Source organism: Rhipicephalus microplus, chromosome 6 (genome assembly GCF_043290135.1).
Source record: "Rhipicephalus microplus isolate Deutch F79 chromosome 6, USDA_Rmic, whole genome shotgun sequence".
In the NCBI taxonomy this organism is placed as follows: Eukaryota; Metazoa; Arthropoda; class Arachnida; order Ixodida; family Ixodidae; genus Rhipicephalus; species Rhipicephalus microplus.
In genome coordinates this window covers 97,911,070-97,933,343 of record NC_134705.1, presented here as the reverse complement: position 1 = coordinate 97,933,343, position 22,274 = coordinate 97,911,070, and the positions used below count along the sequence as shown (strand labels likewise).

The 22,274-nt window shown below is 44.8% G+C and overlaps 1 protein-coding gene across 1 annotated transcript in view; it reads left to right on the top strand.

Moving 5' to 3' along the window:
* The window catches only part of LOC119168520 (uncharacterized), a 57,218-nt gene extending 35,709 nt beyond the window's left edge, over positions 1-21,509 (top strand). Inside the window, exons 7-9 of the mRNA XM_075866270.1 lie at positions 3,721-3,888; positions 13,381-13,524; positions 20,099-21,509. Coding sequence (XP_075722385.1) covers positions 3,721-3,888; positions 13,381-13,524; positions 20,099-20,269 — 483 coding nt within the window. The 3' untranslated portion in view covers positions 20,270-21,509. The remainder of the gene's footprint in view (positions 1-3,720; positions 3,889-13,380; positions 13,525-20,098) is intronic.
* The last annotated feature ends 765 nt before the right edge of the window (positions 21,510-22,274 follow it).

Here is a 22,274-nt window from a genome sequence, read left to right as displayed (position 1 = left end):
GGCGACGCTGCCTTAATATTGTCGCACCAGTCACCATGACGTCATGAGTTTTGATGGCGTCTACCAGTGCTTACTTCGGTCCTAATCAAGTACGAAGCAAGTTTTCCTTTCTGATAGGATAAGAGTCTCAGTACACCAATGTCAGAAAGGTCTGTTGAACCGGTATGGCCAAAATAGGAGAAAAGCTTTTCGACACACATGCCACTTCTGGAGATATTTTTGCAATGTTTAAAACTGAAACATGGAGCTTGAGGCTCCCTCCGACTAATAATAAAGAGATATGATCTATAAATAAAATATTGTCAGATTATATTTTGCAGTCTAAGCTGATTCTTCGTCAGTTTTAGTCGTTTAAGTACAGTGTCCCTTCAAACTGAATGTAGTAAAATTCAGTTAGATACTGCGTAATGGGATAATGGTTTTTCTGGATTCGCGAGCAACACAAGGAGGCTATTGATAGAGTACGGGATGGAGGGAGGCTAAATGATTAAAATCATTAGGTGCCATTTCGGCGTTAATAAATCTCTGTCCCAATAAAAACTGCAAGTGTTACCGAAATACGGCACACAACCTCACTCCTTACAGTGACTCGTGACATGTGAAGATTTTTAGTGTGCTAGAGCACCTTCTATCTCGCTCACGCGGAAAGAATTTTTTTTCGGTGGTAGGATTGATAGTAACGGATGAGAAATATACGGCACTGCACGTGTGCTTTTTGTTCTGTCTTTTATTATTTTTTTTCTCTTTCACCCTCTTTATATACGCTGACGTTTGCAATCAACGTTTAGTTAAAGTTACGCGTTTGTGTTGTGTGTTCCGTGCACGCTGCTGCGCTTCCTACAAAGATGTTTCACATGACACGCATATCATGATAATCATGTTTGGACGAGTCATTTACCTTCATCGTCGATTGACGTCATCTAATACGAATTTTAGCTCATCATGAGCATCGTGTGCAGTCAAGTTACATGTCACGCATGCCATGATTATCATGTTTGGACGTGTCATTTACCTTCATCGCCTATTCACGTCAAGTGATACCAAATTTGGTATATGTGGGGCTAGTTAAACGGCCACGAGCACGCTACGAGTGTAGCGTGTAGTCGTGTTTTACATGACACGCATCTTCCGATTGTCATGTTTGGACGTGTCATTTACCTTCGTCGTTCATTCACGCCCCGTAATACAAAACTTAGCATATGTGAAGCTAGCGTATGGCTGCGAGTGCATCATGAGCGCGGTGTGTCGTCATGTTATTACACATTCCATGGATAGGCCGTCTCACAGCATAGCATAACAGGCCTGTGTACTCTGTGATGTCATGCATATCATGATTATCATCTTTGCACCAGTCACGGCATAGCAAAACAGGCCTCTATATTCTGTGATGTCACGCATATCATAATTATCATCTTTGCACCAGTCATATCCTTCCACCATTTATTCACGTCCTCTAATACCCAATTTGGCATAAGCGAAGCTAGGGAAATGAACGCGAGTGCACCATGAGCGTGGCGCGTATTCACGACCCACGTGACTTGCATGTCTTGATTTCAACGTTAGGGTCTATCACCTATCTTCGTCATGCAGTCATGTCATACCATACCGGTTTTTCAGTATGTAATGTGAACGAATCCACTGCTACAGCAGCAAGATTAGGAAATGTAAATCATGAAAATTCATGAAATGCATGTCATGATTTCGTGTTATGACTAGTCAGTTATGCTCGTCATTCGGTCATGTTATGGCACACCAATTTTGTTGTGATACCATTGTCGAAACGGCCAGGAGAGCTGAAAGTCGTAGGCGGCTATAGATAGATAGATAGATAGATAGATAGATAGATAGATAGATAGATAGATAGATAGATAGATAGATAGATAGATACATAGATAGATAGATAATAGATAATAGATAGATAGATAATAGATAATAGATAGATAGATAGATAGATAGATAGATAGATAGATAGATAGATAGATAAACGTTCAATGTCGCCGAAATTCGCTAAGAAATGCTTCGCATTTCAGAAAACAAAACGCTTACTGAGGTGCACGTAATATGTACGTTTATACAATGAAACTTCAAGTGCGCGTTCTTGCTGTGGGACTGTCCAATGAACAGGCCGACTGTCCCATGGATAGCAAAACAGGTCCGTGTACTCTGCGATGTCACTGCTCGTTAAACCACAACATATGGTCAAAATTTTTGTTGTCCTCTACTATGGCGCCCCTCACAGTCCTATCGCCGTTTTGGGACGTTTAACCCGATATTTCAACAAAATTAACCGAGTGAGGTAAAACAAGCATGAAAATGAGGAGTACTTTCATAAGCACCGTGCAGTAGAGTTTTCCTGTGTCACTGCAGTGCCAGAGAGCACAACGTCGCGAATAAAAGAAAATCGTCGCTTCTACATGAAGTGAATCTTTACGACTGGGTTGGGAGAAGCCCGCGGTATCATATCGTTCAGTAATCATACGTTACCTGAGCGTTAGCCCATATATATATATATATATATATATATATATATATATATATATATATATATATATATATATATATATATATATATATATATATATATATATATATATATATATACGAAGAACCTGAATCAGTTGAAAGTGAGTGTGTTTGAAAATGTCTCTATTTCGAGTGCTTCGTACTCAACTCTGGGAGAGCATGAAGCCGTCCCGTAGGCCTTCTGTGTGTTTACAAAAAGTCGTTATTGATTTAGAGTACTTGGTGCTCTAATATGGGAGAACATTAAGCATCAAGAGCCCGCATGTATAACCGTGACAAAATTCCATTGCAGTATAGATACTTTGTCGAGGCATATAGGGCTCGACGTGTGCAATTGTGTTGCAGGTTTTCTTGAGAAACCTATACATCTACGCAGATTATAGAAAGAATCAACTGAACAAAACACTTCTCGCTAGGTTATCTCATGACGGGAACAAAGATCCTTTATTTTAAGATTTGCCTATGTCTACGCCGAAGTCTATCGTAAAACTTTTTTTTGCACGTGTGTCTCTCATATGCTTCTACTATAGCAATAGTTGCACGCCGCAATCACGACGGAAGACAGAGCTAAGTCCTAAGAAGCTTCGCCCCCATACAAAAAATTGAGTGCACTATGATGGGGCCGATCGAAATGTTACGCCATGCGTGAGCCTCCCCTCCCCTCTTCCTCTCGCATGAGTGTGGCCGGATTAGAGGGTGGTGAAGGCATGAGTAGGCCTATTTTGGTGCCTCACAACGGCGGCCACTGACAGAAAACTTGGGAAAGGCCACTGCGAGAAACGCATCTCTCTCTGGGCAGTGGACGGTGCCTGTCTGTCACAGAAAATAAGGACACAGCCGCAAAACTAGATCCATTAGCGGCAGATTACACGTGATTCAGATCTGTGGTATTCGTTTCATTATCAATAATATTTTCCGTTAATATAGCGTGTTACAGCTGGCTGTACATGTTCAACTTGTACATAATTTAGTAACAAAGCAGCCTTCTCACTTGAGACGAAAAGTCGTGTGCAGGACGGGAAAGCATGCCTGACTAAGTCTTGTGCTCAAAAAAGGCTGCGAGGAGAAAAAAAAGGAGATAAATGTGTCAACAATTGAATTCTCTCTGCGGCATGCAAGCATTGCAAAGCTTGTGTGAGTGCTCTAAGACATTTATTATCCAGTAAATTAACAGTGCTATCCTACGACTGCTTCCAGGAGGGTGCATCCATTATGGCAAGGGACACGTTTGGGAGGAGCAGTGTGATCGTCGCCTTTGCCTTGCAAATGGGCGTGATCACATACACAATGACTGACGCTCACGACCGCGCCAACGACGCCCTCTACAAGAACTGCACCGGCTTCGGCATCACCGATTACTCACAGGCGAGTGGCACCAGGGACGTTTAGCTTGCCCGGAGTGTTCCGTCTAGCTGAGATTGCCGAAATACTGAAGTCGTTGGTGGCAGTAGGAGAGAGGTGCGGACCTCTTTTGACAGCCTCTTACCGGAAGCACGTGTGGAATCGTTGTTCTGTGATCGCATCAGTTTTTCTCGTCCAACGTGAAAAGCCAAATTATTGCGGTTTAACGATAGGGTCACTCCCACTATTTGACGCCGGAAGTACACACGCCACGGCAGTATTAGCTTTTGTTTTTACAGCTGCTGAGGTCACTGCCATACCTGAGGTCACTTCCAGTACGGCCACATCAAGTATTTCACCGGTAACCTCCTATGCGCAAACGGTGACAACATAGACAAAGTGGTACTTTGTTTTCTCTGAACCATGATTCTTGTCAATCAACAGAATAATCGATCGAATAATTATTTAATAAATTTATTTATTTATTTATTTATTTATTACATACTGCTGACCTGTTTACCAGGTCTTAAACAAGAATGGGCATACAGAAATTTTTTCTTCAAAAAACATAATTGACATCACACAGCATACTGACAGTGTTTACAATTCAACACATTTGTAATAATTTACAAAAAACTAAAGAATAACATTTCAACAATGGCATAGCTTTGCTGACTGAAACGTACCAGAAATAATGGTAGCATTGCGTAACTCCGGGCTGCATGACTGTATAAAAAAACTGTTAGTGGTTATTGAGAGCATGTAGAAATAAATCAACTGTTGGACACTGTACAGCATCGGGTGATAGGCAATTCCACTCATGGGTAGTTCTTGGAAAAAATGAATACCTGAATGTGTCTCTGCGGTTTACGTAATCTAAAACTTTATTTGAATGATGTGAGCGCACAGCATATGTGCACTGTTTTGTTGATACCAATTTTGTTGTGAAAAATGAGGTAAAAAGGCTTCAGCCTCTCCATTCTTCTTTTCTCCTGTAGTTTTTCGAGGTCCGCTTTAATTAGTAGAAGTGAAGGGGAAGTACGCCAGCTATAACAATCAAAAACAAATCGGACAGATTTTTTGCAACATTTGTAATTTTTTAATATTGGACTTTTAATTGAATGCGATGCCTCACTGCTTTAGTAGCATTTGTGGCCAGCATCTCATTGATTATTTGGAATGCACAGGGCAACCACGTGCATAATTATTCAACAGCTGAGGCTGCTCACGAATCTAGAATACTTTTTTACAGAAAACGGGCTAGCCGTAAGCGACGTACAAGAATCCTCATGACGAAACTAAAGAAAAACAAAAACTCGGCAAATCCCACGTACCTGGGAATACGAAGCATGCGGAGGGAAGGTAGCCGTGCTGCAAATTTTCATTGAGTGACACGTCATAAAATAATGCTAAATATATGTACCAATGCTGCACGCACAGACATATGTTGAAGAGTTGCAGATGTTTGCACAGCCAGTTGTTTGCACTTGCGCAACAATGCCAACTGGAACGTGTGTATTAGCAACACCAGAAGCTGATATGAAGCGCTGATGCTAGCGAAGATGCTGGCCCTGGACACTGCTACATAAATGAACTTCAGCGCATGACAACTAACCAAAATTTACGTTAACCCCACGTGATGGCTGTATTAAAGGAGTACGTAAGTAATGTTGATAAAATTGGGTGGGCGGCACTGCAAGCACTATTGACGTTTCACAAGGATTTACGTGTATTTGAAAAGTGGTTCCGAGATGGGGTGTAGCTCTGTGGTAAAATGCTTCATATACATGCAAAATGCTTGGGTTCGATTCGAGCTGGGATCCTGAAATTCATTGTTTGCATTCGTCGGGTCGACGCTACCGATGTGGGTATTTCTTAACGCCCACGCGTTAAAATTGCCCATGTGTCATCTCTTCGGTCCTGGGTAGATACAAAGTGTCAATCACTTGTGGCACATACCCGCATACCAGCGGCACATCCCCCCCCCCCCCCCCACTAGGTATGTGCCACTGTCTGTTGGGAAGTGTTTGACGACGTGCGCGACGGGATTGTGACACTAATAATGTCTTGACTAGCGCGTCATATTCGTCAAACGATCTTACCCTCCCATGCTAATTTTGGTTCACACAAAGTTCAGAGAGTGGCCACGAGAGCACCCAAAGGAAAGTGGCTAGATATGTAGATAAATAGATAGATACATACCTTCAAAGTCGCCGAAATTCGCTAGGAAATGCTTGGCATTTAAAATGAAATAGACATCAGTTTGTGTGCACACCCGGGCATCGTACACGATGTGGCAATAGTTCTGAAGATCCGATGCAGTGGCTTTAAAATTGTAAGGGTTTGAATTTACCTAGACTTCAGAAGCGAATGACAGAAACTAATACGCAAGAAGCCAGTTAATGAGCTAGCGCTGAGAGAGAAAATACAGGAATTCTGAATTTAGCTTCACAATAGATTGACTGCTTTAACCTAAGAAAGCGACGGTAGCGTTGACGCAGTGAGCGATAATCTGACAAGTATCATTAAGGAGTGCGCAATGTAAATGAGGGGGGGGGGGGGCGGTCATTAGACAGCACGCTCGCAAGCTATTCCAGGAGACAAGATTATCATTAAGAGACGTAAAACTATGAAAGGATAAATTTCAAGAGACAAAATAGAGCAGGTGAAACTTTCGAAGTTGATCAATAGACGTAATGTAGCCGACGTAGGAATGTATACCATGGAGATAATTGAGCATCTTGAAAAGAACGGACGAATACTCAAGGCTGTGAAGGCAAAACTGTGCACAGACATATATTAGATGTATGCATTAAGGGACAAGGGTGGCAAGGTAACAACTAATATGGATGAGTAGTTGAGGCAGCGGAGAACTTCTGCAGAGACCTGTACAGCAGCTGAGACAACAAGAATAAAATCAAATAAGTCTAATTAGAAGGAAAATTTATTGCAATATAATATAGAAAACGTGTACAGAAATATTTGGACACATAGTCTGGGCGGCTTGTGAAGGGTCCAATACAGAAATGTTGTCACAAAAATAAATAATAGCAGTCTTTAAGGAAAAATTAACAGTCGTGAAAGCAGGATAATTGAGCAATTTAGTGCTATACAAAGAAAGGAAAAATAAAAAAACACAGTCACATAATACTGCGAACACACATAATACCAATTATAAGAATGCCTAAAATCTCAATAGAATATCTAATTAGCTAAAGAGTATCGTTTACAGGGGATGTCAGAGCTTCTAGCGCATTTTATTTACAGAGGCTAATTGTTTCAAAGCTTAGCACTAGAATATTGGAATAATATTTCACCGTAAACATTTCAACATAAAGATAGGTTTAGGTTACCAATGCTAGCGTGTCGCGTATTTAGCGATGACAACGTGAAAATTGTGTGGGCAAGAGACATGTTTGCGTTTATTGTTATATTTGCTAAACTGAAAATCTGGTAGCTGCGTAAATGTGTAGATGGCAGTATACGCAGTCTCTGAAATAGAATACTCGAAAGGTAACGCAACGGGGACAAAGTAATTAGACGCACAGCTCATTTTTCTAAGAAGATTAGGGGAATAAGGTATGTCATATACTTTTGACCCCACGTGTCACAACAATGGCTAAGGTGGCAATGAAATAGACTGAAATATATTGTACGCATCAATGTCAAATCAAAGTATTGACGTGCTCAGATGATACAAAGGAAGACTTCTGCAGAGACCTGTACAGCCGCCGAGACAACAGAAATCTAATCAAATCAAGTCAAATCAAAAGCGAATTTCATTGCAATATAACATAGAAAACTTGTGGACAAATATTTGGACCCATAGCCTGAGTAGCCAGCGAAGGGCCCAGAGGAATCTGGCATACAACGAGTAATGAAAGGGGAAGTAAAGAAAGCCCAAGAAGGAATGAAAAGAGGCAAGGTCACTGGTGAGAATAAGGTAACGTTGGTATCTTTTGAAAGATAGCCGAGAGAGTGTGTTCCAAAACTCACCACCTAATATACGAGGTGTCTTTTGAGAGAGAGGTACCAAAATCGAATGATTGCCAACGTCATCTTTATCAATAAGAAAGAGGACGTCAAGGACTTGAAAAATTACAGGCAAATCGACTTACTGTCTGTCTTGTACAAGCTATGTATACATAATGGGTAATAGAATTAAGATGGCTTTAGAGTTCAATTAACCGAAGGGCCGAGCAGAACTCCGTACACAAGAGACCGTATTCATATTATAGCTGACAGAGTGTGTTCCAAAACTCACCACCTAATATACGATGTGTCTTTTCAGAGACAGGGTACCGGAAAATCGAATGATTGCCAACGTCATCTTTATCAATAAGAAAGAGGACGTCAAGGACTTGAAAAATTACAGGCAAATCGACTTACTGTCTGTCTTGTACCAGCTATGTATACATAATGGGTAATAGAATTAAAATGGCTTTAGAGTTCAATTAACCGAAGGGCCGAGCAGAAGTCCGTACACAAGAGACCGTATTCATATTATCAATCAAGTGATAAAGCAATGCGCGGAATACAACCAACCCGTATACATAGCCCTCATAGATTACGGGAAGGCATTTGATTTTGACGAGAGATCAGCTGTAATGCACACTCTTTGAAATTAGGACAACAGCGGTGTTTCTATAAACATAGTGGAAGAAGTATGCAGTGAATCCGCAGTCGCCATAGTCCTCCATAAAGAAGGCAACAGAATCTCAATAAAGAAGATAGCAAGGCAGGATGACACGATCTGTCCAATCCCCTTCACCAAGTGTTAACAGGAAGTTTTCAGTGGCCTAGATTCGGGAGAATTAGGATTATAGGAGTGTAGGGAGACATGGCTGCTCGACAAAAAAACACATGATGGGGCCTGCTGCGTAGAGCGGATGCTGCATGACGTGCATAGTGCTCCGGGCTGCCACCGCGGCGCCACTAGAAGGGCAGCCTGTAGAGAGATTTAAAGCGAGAGCGCAGCTTTTCAGCACAGATGCTGTACGCTTGTTAGTTTTATAGTGATAGCTGTATAAGGCTAGAAAAAACTAGAATCCTTTCTGCAATATTCTTGAGCGGTCTCGATCGGATGGGCTAACAGCTACGTCATTCCAAAGCACACACGCTATTGGCTGTGCTGTGAGTTAGCTCACGATGTAAAACGCTTGCAAGAACGGGGCGTTGCGGCGTCAATGGGATGATTGTGGGAGCGCATTCGGCAAGTCGCTTTTGGCGCGAGTTTCACCAGCGGCACTTTGGCTTTGGCTGCGACGTCTGTGACAGCCTTAGATTCAAGAACAACCATGGTGATTGACGCATTGCGCAACGCATTTAACCGCTCACTACATTTATTCATGGCCACTATAATGTGAGACACAATGCGCGGCATGTGAAGTAACAGTATGGTAAACCGGAGCAATAGGGGCGCCTCATTTCATTAGGAAGCACGAACGTGTAACCAGTAATTGTGAAATGCTCTGGGGCCACGTCGGGTTGAAGCCACTGCTAAACGACTGGGCCGAATTTTTCAGCTTTCGCTGGTTAACAATAAATTGAGTGAGCTAAAAGTGACAATAAACTTGCTATAGTGTTAACTGAAATGGTAATCGTTCTTCCAAATGAGTGTCGGCGATGTGTCAACCTTAATATAGCAAATGTTAGTTTGATATTATGTAGTTTCTTGGGCGAGTTGCGATTCTTTGTGTCATGTTTTCACTCTTTTGTTGTCGTTGCGCTGTTCACGATCGATAATGTTTCTTTATGGTACAGGCAATGCCCGTGTTATTTTCATAAAACTGTAGGCACACCTTAGCCACATCCACTTGAAGGACCTGCAGCACTGTATTCGTACCAGCAATCTTTGATTGGAAGCAAGTTATTTTTTTTTGAACTTCTTGTGCGAGTTTCATGATGACGAACGTAGTTTGTCCTGATGCATCTGAGCCCCGCTGAGGTGGTATAGTGGCTAAGGTACACGGCTTTTGACCCGCAGGTCGTGGGATCAAATTCCGGCTGCGGCGGCTTCATTTTGGAGGGAGGCGAAGATGCTGTAGGCCCTTGTGGTTAGACTTGGGCGCATGTTAAGGAACCCTAGCAGGTCAAAATTTCCGGAGCCCTCCACTATGGTGTCTCTCATAATAATAATATGATAGTTTTTTTATTAAATGAAAAAATAAATATATATATATATATATATATATATATATATATATATATAGTTGTTTTCGGAAGTTAAACAACTCATATCAATAAATCGATCTGGAGGAGAACGCAATGGAGGAAAACGCATGGAAGAAAGCGCAACGCGCCTCGTGTGTTCTGTTTAGCGCTTTCGCCATTTATCTCGGGGCGAGCGTACGTGGGGAATACGGTGTTACGGCGAAGTGAGAGTGCAATATGCCAGGCGAAACATGTGCGCCTCGGAGAGCTTTCACAGCGATAGCTCTACATGGCAAGGAGAAACAGAAAACCATTCGGCATCGACGTCACGAGTGTTTTCCACTTGCTAGGTCATCAATTACTTCGTTGTCGGCGTCATACCGAAGCACGCGCGCAATTGGCTGTGATGTGAGAGACGTCGTCCATTCCGTCTCAGCAGAGGCGCGGAGCACGTGTGCATAAGTCTCTACTCAGAGATTCCAAATGGTTACGCCCCCAATCCCACAAACTCCCGAATCATGGACAAATTTGGAAGAGCGCCGAGAGCATAAACGTAAAAGAGCGCGCATCATTGGCCGGACTGATGCGGCAGTCCGGGCACAAAAACAGGTCCGTGAGGCCGAGTGCCCGTAGTAACTGCGTACCGATGGTCCGGCAGCCTTCGAAGCCGCGCTAAATAGCGAAAGCGAATGCAAGCGCCGGTGGCGGGCGCATCTTGCAAACCTCACCGACGAATTAGCTTGCAAGGTCAAACGCTTGCAACAACGGCGCGCCGAGCAAGTGTCGTCGCAGGCGTTAACGTGAGTGCAGAAACGCGTTCGCAGGAGAGAACAACCGCTTTCGGTGGTAGTTCGTCCAGCGGAACTTTGGCTGGGGCTGTGACATCTGTGTGCGGCATGGTAAATAAACACGGTAGTAAACCGAAGCCAAATGTATGTCTAAACATTAAAAAGCAAGAATATGTATTCAATGGCGGTGAATGGCTTCAGTGCAGAGTCGGGTGGAGCGCACTACTAAACACACTGAAACTGCACGTTTAAGCTTCCGCTTGTTAACCATTTCACTCGCTCGCTGGATTCCATGCTGACCGGTTGTGCCCTCGCGATCTCCGACGTCAGCGAAGCTCTGGCCGACTCGGCTGGCCCTACGTCATCTCCTAACGCCGATCTCCAATGACAGCGTAGCTCTGAACTACTGGACTTGCCCTACGCAATCTCTTGACGCCGACAAGAGCTCTCGCAAGTGGTGCCCCATCCTCGGACTTTTGTGACCATATTTCCATCTTTCCTATCTCTCCTATTCCCTCATATGTCTTCGCTCGCTGTCCCAGCGCATCTCTCTCTCTAACTCTATACCTTTTATTCTATCCTTTTAATCCCTCCTTACCCACATTCCTCGTGAGCTACTGTTGAGGTGTCGCACCCTGGTGCAAACAGTTACGGGGCTCACTTTTCTCTTCTTTTCCCTCTTATAGCCACTTCTCTGTTAACCATTTGTATGAAGCGCTTGGGCGGTGTTTTTATTTTCTTTAGTATGAATGAAAAACATGAGCGAGCCCGTGGCTTGGGATAACGTTGGCACTTCGTGGTGTGTTAAGACATTGAGAAAATTGCAGTTCCCCTGTTGGATTTGCACCGATCGGGAAGGACGTGTAGCAGTGACGCTAATCGTGAAGGCCACGACCACGATGCATTATCGACCTTTTTCGATTGACACTCCCAGATGGCTCCGGACTTTCTTCTTTCCTCAAAGCTCCGGACGGGGCCGAGCGCCGGTGCTGCATTTGTTTTAGGCTCGAAGCTCCTTATGGCTTGACTTGTGCATCGCCTTTGTGGGTAACCACCCCTCGTTAATTCTTGACCCAGCCATAGAGGGCCGTACTTCTAATGTACGCTGAAAAATGCAAATGGTATGACACTGGAGGGCTTTACTTGTAGAAAAGAAGGATTTACCTCAGACGTATGGAAGCAGAGAGAGACGATCGCTCGAATACGCTTGCCCGTTCTTCGGCGGCGCCGTTCGTCAGGGGGCGCTCTATGGTACAATAAAAGCACCGTTTTGGCGCGCGCGCACGCATCAGAGGCTTGGCCGTGGAGAATAGACAAGGCTGCTAAGCGGCGTGTGCACAGGGCGGTGGCAGCAGCTCGCAGTCGAAGTGACCCCCTGCCATAAACTCACCCGCTGGCAATCCATGGATTGGACACGAATACAGACGAACACATATCCCAACATACACACACTGAACAAAATTCGGCCATCCCAATTCGCTGACCGCTGCCCTTGGTGCGGTGACACACCAACACTCCAGCACATCACTTGGACTTACCAACAAAGACCAGCAGAGGGCAACTCACCCCTCATCACACGAAACGAATTCAAAAGGTCGTGGGAGGTGCGACTCAACCGGCAGGACCTGGGAAGCCAGCGGGCAACCTTGTACCAGGCCGAGTGAGCCGCTCGAGCCAGTGGGGCCCTGGAATAAGGGCTCCACCTACGGAAACCTTAGTATGTCGGTTCAATAAATGTTTATTCCTCCTCCAACATACGGGAGCTCGCGGCAGAAGTGCACCGCGAAGAGCCTGCAGTACGACAACGGGAAGCCGAAGCGGCACGGCAGCGGTGCGAGGACCCAGCTTCGCCCCACTCTGCATCATTCAGCCCGTGAATATGGTGCTATTTTCTCGCGGGGACCAACAGGGAGCTCTGCCAACTGCTCTAAGACCACTTTGATGCATGTTCGCATGCATGTTCGTTTTACGCGTGCCTGGTGGCCTGCGGAGGGTCTAGGACTGTCCGAACTATTTCTGGCAGCTGGCAGATTACGGGATGGCGCTGGTGTTGAATCATGTGTGTGGTGATATAAAGTGAGATACGGGAAGTTTACGAAATATTCTTGCTTTCATTCTGCTCTTTTTCACTTTGTCGCACGTTTTGCGGTTTGCATATTGTTTGCGGATTCAAGTCTTTCGGTCTGCATCGCGAGCCGTGTTTAGCCACGAACGGCCTGAACAGACGCGCAAGCGTTTAGACAGACGGCCTCTGCTATCTTGTCAAGCACAATAGTAACGTTTCACAGTTGTTGGTGCCACTGGCCACTGCGAAGGGAGCAGTGTCCTTGCTGTTGTTTACGTGCTTTAATAAAGGCGTCGGAAGCTGCAAACGCGCGTTGAAAAAGCTAGGAACAGTGCAAACGCAGACATAATAGTGACACATTCCTTAATATATTGTTTGTAGGACACATAACCTTACTTAGGTCGGGTAACGTTTACCCTGTAGTCGAAATGAAAGATGTAATAATGTCAGATTGGACGATTACAAAGAACTATTTTTGTTTGCTGACTTGCTATCATTCTGATTTTGCAGGCATGTCAGGTTAGAGGGGAGGAGTTGGGCACGGCAAAGACGATGATTTCCATCAATAACAATGCTTCGGTGTCACTTTTCAACAGAACCATCAACAGAACTATGTTCCAAACTTTTGACACCGCTGCACAAATGAAGGACAAGGTGAGTGATCCTCAGGTAGTCTAGAGGAGATCGTATGGCTGCCTACAAAGAAATTACAAACTCTTAATAATTAGAAGTGACGTAATGTCCGTCCGCACGCCAGACCCTTCACAAGCTCGAGCGGTTACCTGGCACTTTCATTAGGCAAATACGATTCCCAATCGGAAGCCTGTAGCCATTGTTACACAGGTTACCACACCTACAGCAGTGAGCCATTTAAAGAACGGGCGTATATACCTGACATCTTTGAGCCTGTTCAGTGGTAGTCTAAGATGGTCTAGTAATTGCAGATAAGTTGGAGACGGTGCTGCTCAGAATTGACCGAGAGGAACAGTTCTGGGCAATCCGGCGGGCCGAAGACGCCGTAGGCCCAAGGGCTTCTGGCTGGCACCTAGGCATGGTATCCGCATCACTGAGGCTACTGAATTTTTAGAATAAAGGTTTATCCTGCTCTTCCTTTTCAGACGAGAAAAGGCGTTCTGATGTGCTCGTTACTCAACGTCACACGACGTCTTTAAGTTTGTGTTTCAGCACACAGATACTGTCAAACGTGTAATCATATTTCATGAGGTATACGTGACTTTTTTCATGTCGCAAAAAAAGATGGTGTGGCGACAAAAGTAGCATGTTGTATGATCATTGTGATTGAAGATTAGTGGCAATAAGAAGCAGATGGGTGGTAATAAGGGGGGACGCGGCGCATGAGCACCGGACAAGAAAGATGGCGGAATGACTGGTCTGTGCCGTGGGTCTTTATTAAGTGGCAGTTTTTAGTGCCGAAATTCTCATGTCATCATCCTTCCAAGTCTTGTAATCATCTGTGAACGGTTACGCATAAAACATAGTGTTTTTCGCGCCAGCGTTGCGGAAAAAGTTGCGCTCATGACCGACGAACTGCAGGCGTGCGTTTTCTATGAAATTCCAGTGTGCTCCCACGTTAACTACCTTATTGAGAAGAACGCAGAGTTCATAATTTTCAACAAAGAAGTCTTGACGTGATGGACGTATAAATTCATGATGAACTCGAGACCACAGAAGAGTGCTACCGAAAGGTGTCTTTTGCCATGGTCCGAGCGCGGTTCTTTTTTCAAAAGGTTAAGAGAGCGACGGCTGCGATTTCTGTAATGTTCGCGGCCATTTTACCAAACGCCTACACTGGTCCTCTGGCAGCTGGCACACAACGAAAGTAGTGGCTCTTCACCTCACGTCGTAGAGATGACTCCAAATCAACAAGCCTTGCCACATCGTGGCACAGCGGTCCTGCCGACACTGCCGATAGCTGTTTTACGGGGCGCTTGAGTGCTCCGTAGAACAGTTGAGTGCCAGAATACACGCGAACACAGAAGTCGTGCAACTCAAAATGTACCTGCTTTCACATTAAAGATACCTGCATTTATGTTTGGGTGGCGCAGTCAAGGGCACAATAAAGGGCATGCGAATAGACCAAAACAATCACAGCATCGCGACCAAGTCATTGATGAAAAGACTTGGTCGAGGCGACTGGCTTCTGTAGGCTTCTCGTCAGCAAGGTCCAGTTTCGAGTTTCAGGATTGACTTGTTGGGGCGTCTAACTTCATCGATACACCGTTTTTCTCAACCATGCGCGTCTAGATGAAATACTTGCAGGATGACTTCGCAATGCCGTATCGCAGAAGTAAAAGGGAACCCAACAAGATGTACTCGTTATTCTACGTGCTGAAGAGAGAAAGGGCTAGGCTGCGAAAATTCTTAGTTTCCTGCACGTCCACGTTGAGATCAGAAAGGGAGGAAAGCCATGCGCGTGGTAATCCTTAGTGTAATCAAAGCAGTCCATACCTGTGAAGAACGTCTTACCTGTTCAAGCAGGAGTAAAATACGTCCCAGTTATGTCCATGGTTGCTGCTGAGTCTGTAGCTGATATAGGAGCTGCAACAATTATCGTCACGTCATCGCGGAATGCGACGTGCAGTTCTCAGCGGATAAATTGAGCGCTTAGTTTGAGGTTGCCGCCATTACAGAAAAAACAATGACATGGTTCGTTTCTGCCGGCTTTCACAGATATGTAGAAAGGACCATCATCGACCTTTCATCATCCTCTGAGTGTTATAAAACCAGCGGCACCAACCCGTACAAACGTCCGTACAAACATGAAAACACAGGATTAGGAGGAGCTGCGCCTCACCTGGCGAAACACCTGCACATCTCCAGAGATATCCTAACCAAGCATACTGAGTGTAATCATTGCAGTATTCGAACAAAGATGGGTGTGAATTATGGTTAGAACACAAAACTTTTTTGTGTGCATTGTTCTCGACAGTGCCAGCCTAGGTACATGTATTTGAGCAGATCATGTATTCGAGCAGATGGGAAACAGGAAGCTCTTTGTCACGTTCGGCATCTCAAAGCCTCGATATGGGAAGCGCAATCGCCATGCAGCTTTGACTCTGCGAGGCCAGGATAGCGTCATGACATTTACTGTCGAGGCATTGTAAGTACTTAAAGAGGGTAAGTTCACGAGCTTTCCGCTCAGCAATACGGCCTCGAAGCGTCTGTGCGAAAGTAACTATGCAGTTGTGAACAATTCTGATACATGGCAGCCACATGAATTCTGATACATGGTACTGGCTTCTGACATTTACTAGACGGTCCCCAAAGATTGATCACTTCACCAGCGACCTGAAGGCTGTCGTTGAAACCACTTTTAGATGCAGTTATCAGGGAACCGTAAAACTTACTCGAAGTGGAACACTTATGAGCGATGTATTCCTGAACTGCAGCATGATATTCCTTCTTGTCTGCGGTCCTTGTACAACGAGTCATGTCGACGTCATTTAAATGAAGCCAACAGCGTAAGAAAGAAATGAGGCTCCGCTAACAATTGAGGTACTTGGAAAAAAGCAGCGTGAATTTTTGTGCCTGAAACGTTTAACCAGGTGCCGCTAAAGACACAACTTCCAGGTTTACTTTCAAAAAGCAGCAAACGAGGATAGTTGATTGCCACTGGCAACTGGTGAACATGTTCATAGGGCACTCTGAACTCATGAAGTAATGTGACGTGGCAATCAGGGCAGATTAAAAAAAGTAAGTCGATTGAGGACGAGAACCAGTGTCATAAAGGAAGGTACATTATATGCCTCGTCCTAAACCAACATTATATGCGAACAGACCCGTGTCTTTAATTTGGGTGCACGTTAAAAAATCCAGGGTGGCCGAAATTTCTGGAGTCCTCTACTGCAGCATCTCACAATCATATTGTGGTGTTGGGGCGCTAGACCGTAACAATCATAAAATATTCTTTTATTAATTGATATTTAGGCTGATCACTAGAGACCAGATTTTAGGCGAATGCCCATTCAAAGACGATTGTGTTTTTCGAGACGTTTGACGCACAAATTATTGCGCATATCTGAGGCAACAAAACAACGCGTATATATTATGTAAGCGCAACTTTTACTAGAAAAGGCATACATAAGTAATTCTTAGGACCGAAGCGTTTATCACGCTGCACTGACCATGCAACGCTTGCACGAAAAGGAGTGTGTTTTCAACGCTTTGCTAAGACGAGACGGTGGCGGCACCTAACCGTCGCCTTGCGTTCTACACCTTATCACCTCTGAGTGGGGCGAGCATACCCGTTTCGGAGCCACGCACTTCGTTTTCTAAGAAAACTGCCAGATAGCGCTCATGTCTCATGTGTGACGTGACTTGATGCGCTCGTTCGCCTCCGCTGCACGCTCGAGGCACTCTAATGCAGCGCCTCCAGAATACCATTTACTGATTTCTCGCGCAGAGCACCAAATGATTTATTCACTCTCTCCACACGCAAGAGTACCGTCTTTCGACGACATTTGCAGATGAACATGCAGAGACGGGGCCAATTTTTGTTATTTTGTCGTTCACCATTAGCACGGCTTGATGGCTGGCCACTTTTAGCGCAGTCAATTTTGTAGTCCCGGCACGTTTGAGCTTCAAGCCAGAAAGCGATGAAGGCGCTACTGAAGTTTTAGCGGTAAACAGGACTCGCAAAACGGTTATGACATTCCCGTGCTTGAGTGCGTGCGTGGTAACTTTTTTTCTTTAACCATTCCTCTTTTCGGTCCCCTTTATCCTTCCGCAGTGCAGGGTAGAAATCTGAAAATTTTGTTCTGGTTGACCTTCCTGCCGTTCACCAAACTTTTTTCTCTCTCTCTTTATCACATAATTTTGATATACGAGCAACAATTAGAGTTTAAGCGCTTTTAAAGTATTCCTAAAGTGTCTATAGTTAGTGACGTTTGTGCCAAATTGACTATAATTGCATGTAAATGACGATTTTGAAAGTTGGCCTCTGTATGAGCACTGTTTGACCCCTAAAAGACATATTCTGTCTTTTTTACTCGCCAATGCATTTTCACCATTATCAGGATTGGGAACTGAAAGGACATGCCAGCTACTAACGCACTCATATGAACTAGATCCTCATATGAACTAGAATTCTTATCTAAGCAACTCGAAGCAAATACAAGGAGCAGCACATTGTTACGATTCAAGTGTGTATATAGATTAAAAATTTAATTCACACAACCAATAGCCAACCTTTCTTTATTGCGGACGATCTAAGTTGAGCTTTGTGTAAAGTTCAATACTTATATCACTCGCATGCTCTTGACGCCTTCACCGTAGGCTGCGGCAGCTGCACTTCCGATGAAGACTGAAATTCTGTAGGCCCGTGTGCTCAGATTTGTGGGCACGTTAAAGAACCCCAGGTGGTAAAATTTGCGGAGCCCTCCACTAGAGTGCCTCTCATAATCATATGGTGGTTTTGGGACATTGAAACCCACACATCAATCAAATAAGCACTCAACGTCCGAATCACCTGATAGACTAGAGAGAACCAGAAGGTAACTGCAGTGAACTCCCATATGAGTGAACTTCAGAGAACCCATGAAAATCTGGCCCGAGATCGAGCAGATTCGCCGCGTGGTAGCCACTAGTGGAAGTGCGCCTAGTGTAGTTCGCTCCCAGGATAGTATGCTAGCCACGCCATGTGCGCGTAGGTCATGCTCGTCCTTAAACGGTGGTTCGTTTCGTTCTGTTAGCGCAAATTTCATTGCATGTACGTTAGCCTAGCACGATTCGAAGACACATTTAGCCTTGCTCGACTGTATATGCTCTGCAATACGATCAGTTCGTGCACTTCTGCGAGTGCTGTGTATTGTCACCATTCGCCAGGATCTTGTCGGATTAAGGGTCGCTCTTTAATTGAAGCACATAGTTAGATCCACTTGGTGTCGTCCCAAGCACGAGGAGTGTTAAATGTTGTGTGAACGCAGCGTTTTTGCGACTCAGTGGCAAACAAAATTTAGCATTGTTGTTAAACTGCGGCGCTGTTGTGCTTCATTTACTGTACGGTCCTAGTAACACCACAGCGGAATACTTGTCAAGTGAATTCTGACACTTCGGTACATAAGTTGTTCCTTGTTTAGACAATTCGGTACATAAGTTGTTCCTTAAAAAAACATAAAATAGAATGACACGGAGGTAAATAAACTGTAGTCGCCACGCGAAATTTTAACATTGGGCGAAATTCGTACATGCGCACCGGTGTGCTCAAATTCGGGTTTGCTTTTGAAGAATCTAGATCGTGAACTATTATTCTACATGGCGACGTGCTTCACATTTATGTTGTAAAGGTTCACGCAAAACGTCTTTTTTTTACATTATCGGGAGCGCTTTTGCGGCGTTGATTTACAAACTGATGAAAGCAGCGGACATTATTTACTTAAAAAAAATTTTGTCATATGAAATAACCAAATGTTTGTTGCGCCACTGTGTTGCAAATAATCAATCGGAGAACGCTACCTGCTAAACGGTTACCTTTCTATGTTGTTATTGGGGTTAGAACAAGGGTGCTAAAATGTTGTCAGCCGCGTAGCTTTCTTGGATAAACTTATCAACTGTCCTATGTTGAGTTCGTGGAGAATATAATGAGAAAGGCGGATGAGTCTTCGCGGTTTTATCGCCCAAGAATTTCAAATTTTTCTTCTCGCTCTATCTTTTTTCAGTATGAGAAACCAACACGCATGAAGCAAAAAATGAAATAAATAGACCCTGTTCGAAATTTGGCGCCAACTATTGAACAAAACCAAAAACACCTTTTTTCTGCCATGTCTGGTTCACCCAAGGGACGCTCATTGGCGTACCGTCCAAACGCGGCACACGTCCTGCAGGAATGCAAGCGGTGTCCGTATGCGCTGCAAGGAACGCTCATCGACATCGCTGGGACACACAGCCCGCCAGCTCGCACAAGTGAACAAAATATGCTGGAAGAGCAATGTTGCCAGAATGCAATTTTAAAGGTTCTATTGCACCACTGGGGGGCGTATTAGGCGGGACACAAACTCAACACCTTGAAATAAAATTGCAAGCAGCCTGACATAGAGCGAAAACACAGACTGTTGCCAAGGGCAGACATCGCTTTCAAGGCTCATAGCTTAGCCTGATTCCTGCTTTGCCAAACAACGTCCATCTTCGCGTATAGCTACGCGCTGAGGAAGCACCTCAGCTATGATGGTCACTGATGTTTCCTAATTGTTTTTGTCGTCGTCTTTGCCAGGCGAAAGTCATCATGAATAAGCCGGAGAGGAGAGCCAACTTCAGTTGGTTCCTCTTCAATGTGGAGCTGACGGACGTGACAGGCCATTGCTTGACGGAGGGACCCTTCGATCGACTCAAGCAATTCAAGGAGTTTTATCTGAACGAAGCAAGAAACGGGCCGCCGACATAGCGTGATGCACTATTCCGCCATCAACAGTGCTAGGAAGCCTACCTACTGTCTTTCGTCTCTTTTTTGTATTTTGTTATTTATATAACCCTGCCAACTAGTGATCTGATAGTATTCGGAACAAGCGAACCCGTAAAATATATTTTAACTTTTATAGCATGCCAAAAACAACAGGTCACAGAGTGGAAACGTGAACATAGCGCATGTTCTTTCAAATCGCGTCTCTCATCTGCGTTTTTTTTTGATGCCTTAAAAAGTAAATTGGGCACTGTCCACTACAAGGGGTACTACCGACATGGCCAGGCCTACGCTTTTTCAATCAGGGAAGCTGGCTCTGTAGAGTATGGTTCACGGTTAAACGGAACGCTCAAATCAACACCATATATTTTAACACCAAGTGAATAACAAAACAATCTTCATGCATGTTAGTAGCGTGTCAAGAGCAGTGAAAACTGTGAACTGCCAGTAGTCTTATGCGCGAAGCAGCAGCGGTGCGCACGACGTTGACCAGGTAGAAACGGGCGTCGACGCGAGTACTTGATGAATGGTCTGAAGCGAAACTTGGTGTAGCGTTTATTCGAGTAAACGCCTGTTAAAATAGCAACGTCGCATGAGGTGATTTGAATTTCGTGTAAGCTTCGTCGCAGATAGACTGTTCGCTTGATGTGCGCTAGAACGTTGCGAGTGGTGGAGAGGGTGAAGCGAGGGAGACGACGCGTGGCAAATGGTGACAGGCAAGAGAGAGAGAGTGACATCAACGCGCGCGCACTGCGAGGGAAGGCCTCACCTACTTGGCACCTACCCGACACCTGCGGCCAGGAGAGCGGGTTGCGGATGGTGGGACAGCGTTACCCAGGCTAGTCAGAGCTGCTTCGCACCTTATAAAAACATGCTGTGCATGAAGGCGTTCTCTTCAACAGTGACCGTGTATCTACATTCAGTGAGTCAGCGTTCGTGTTTGAGTACGTGGCAACGAAGTGGCGCTCAGTGGGTTGGTTGGTTCGTCAACACCTTGGCGCAACCCACGTAGGGAGATAGGCCATGAATGGGATGGTGCCTTGCTTTTTTAAATTGTCTTCTTGAAAAGAAGGGTTGGAATAGTTAGGTAATATAGGTAATAATTTAAAGCTGTGAGATGTCTAAGCAAACAAAGAACCTCGAAAAGGTTTTCTTTTGGAAGGAATCCAAGTGTCGCTGAGCATCATCTTTTTTGACGAATTCAATAAAAGAATGTAATGCATTACCTTGTGTTGGTGTTCCCCCTACGATAACGCCAGTCGGGTGCGTTAGGAAACTGAACTGATAAATAAAAATTGTTAGGGCGTTTATTAGCCGGCACACAGCGAGCATACACAATGGCGACAGTAACGTCCAAGCACGGACTCTCCACGAGAGCAGCGTCCTTTTTGGGTAGACCCTCTATAGAAAGCACTTGAGAGTTCGACCCATTTGAGTGTTCAGAGGCTTCTCTACAATTACCCTGGGGTCGAAGAGGGAGCCGCCTGGCGACCTAACAGCTTGTCACTACTAGCGGGTCATAGTAAGCTTTCAGGCGCTCCACGTAAATTATGTCGCGCCCGTGACGGCGCATGTCCGCAGATTCTTCGATTGGTTCGATCATATAGTTGACCGAAGATGTGCGCTCGATGACATGGTAGGGACCTCCGTATTTCGGGAGTTGTTTGGAAGAAAGGCCAGCTACAGAGGTCAGGATTGAGAGCCATACAAGGGAACCAGGAAGGAACGTAGGCTCCGAAGTGGTGGAGCCGTCACGAATACTCTTCTGGCGCTCTTGCTCATGCGTCGTAAATATCTTGGCAAGCTCACGACACTCTTCAGCGAGCCTGGCTGTCTCAGAAATAGGTGCACACTCAGATGCCCCCGGCGTGTACAGGGGTATTGTGTCGATGGTGCGTGACGGGTGCCTTCTGCACAGCAAGAAGAAAGGTGAAAAACTGGTCGTGCTCTGAGGGGCAGTGTTGTAGCTGTAAGTGACGAAGGGCAGTAT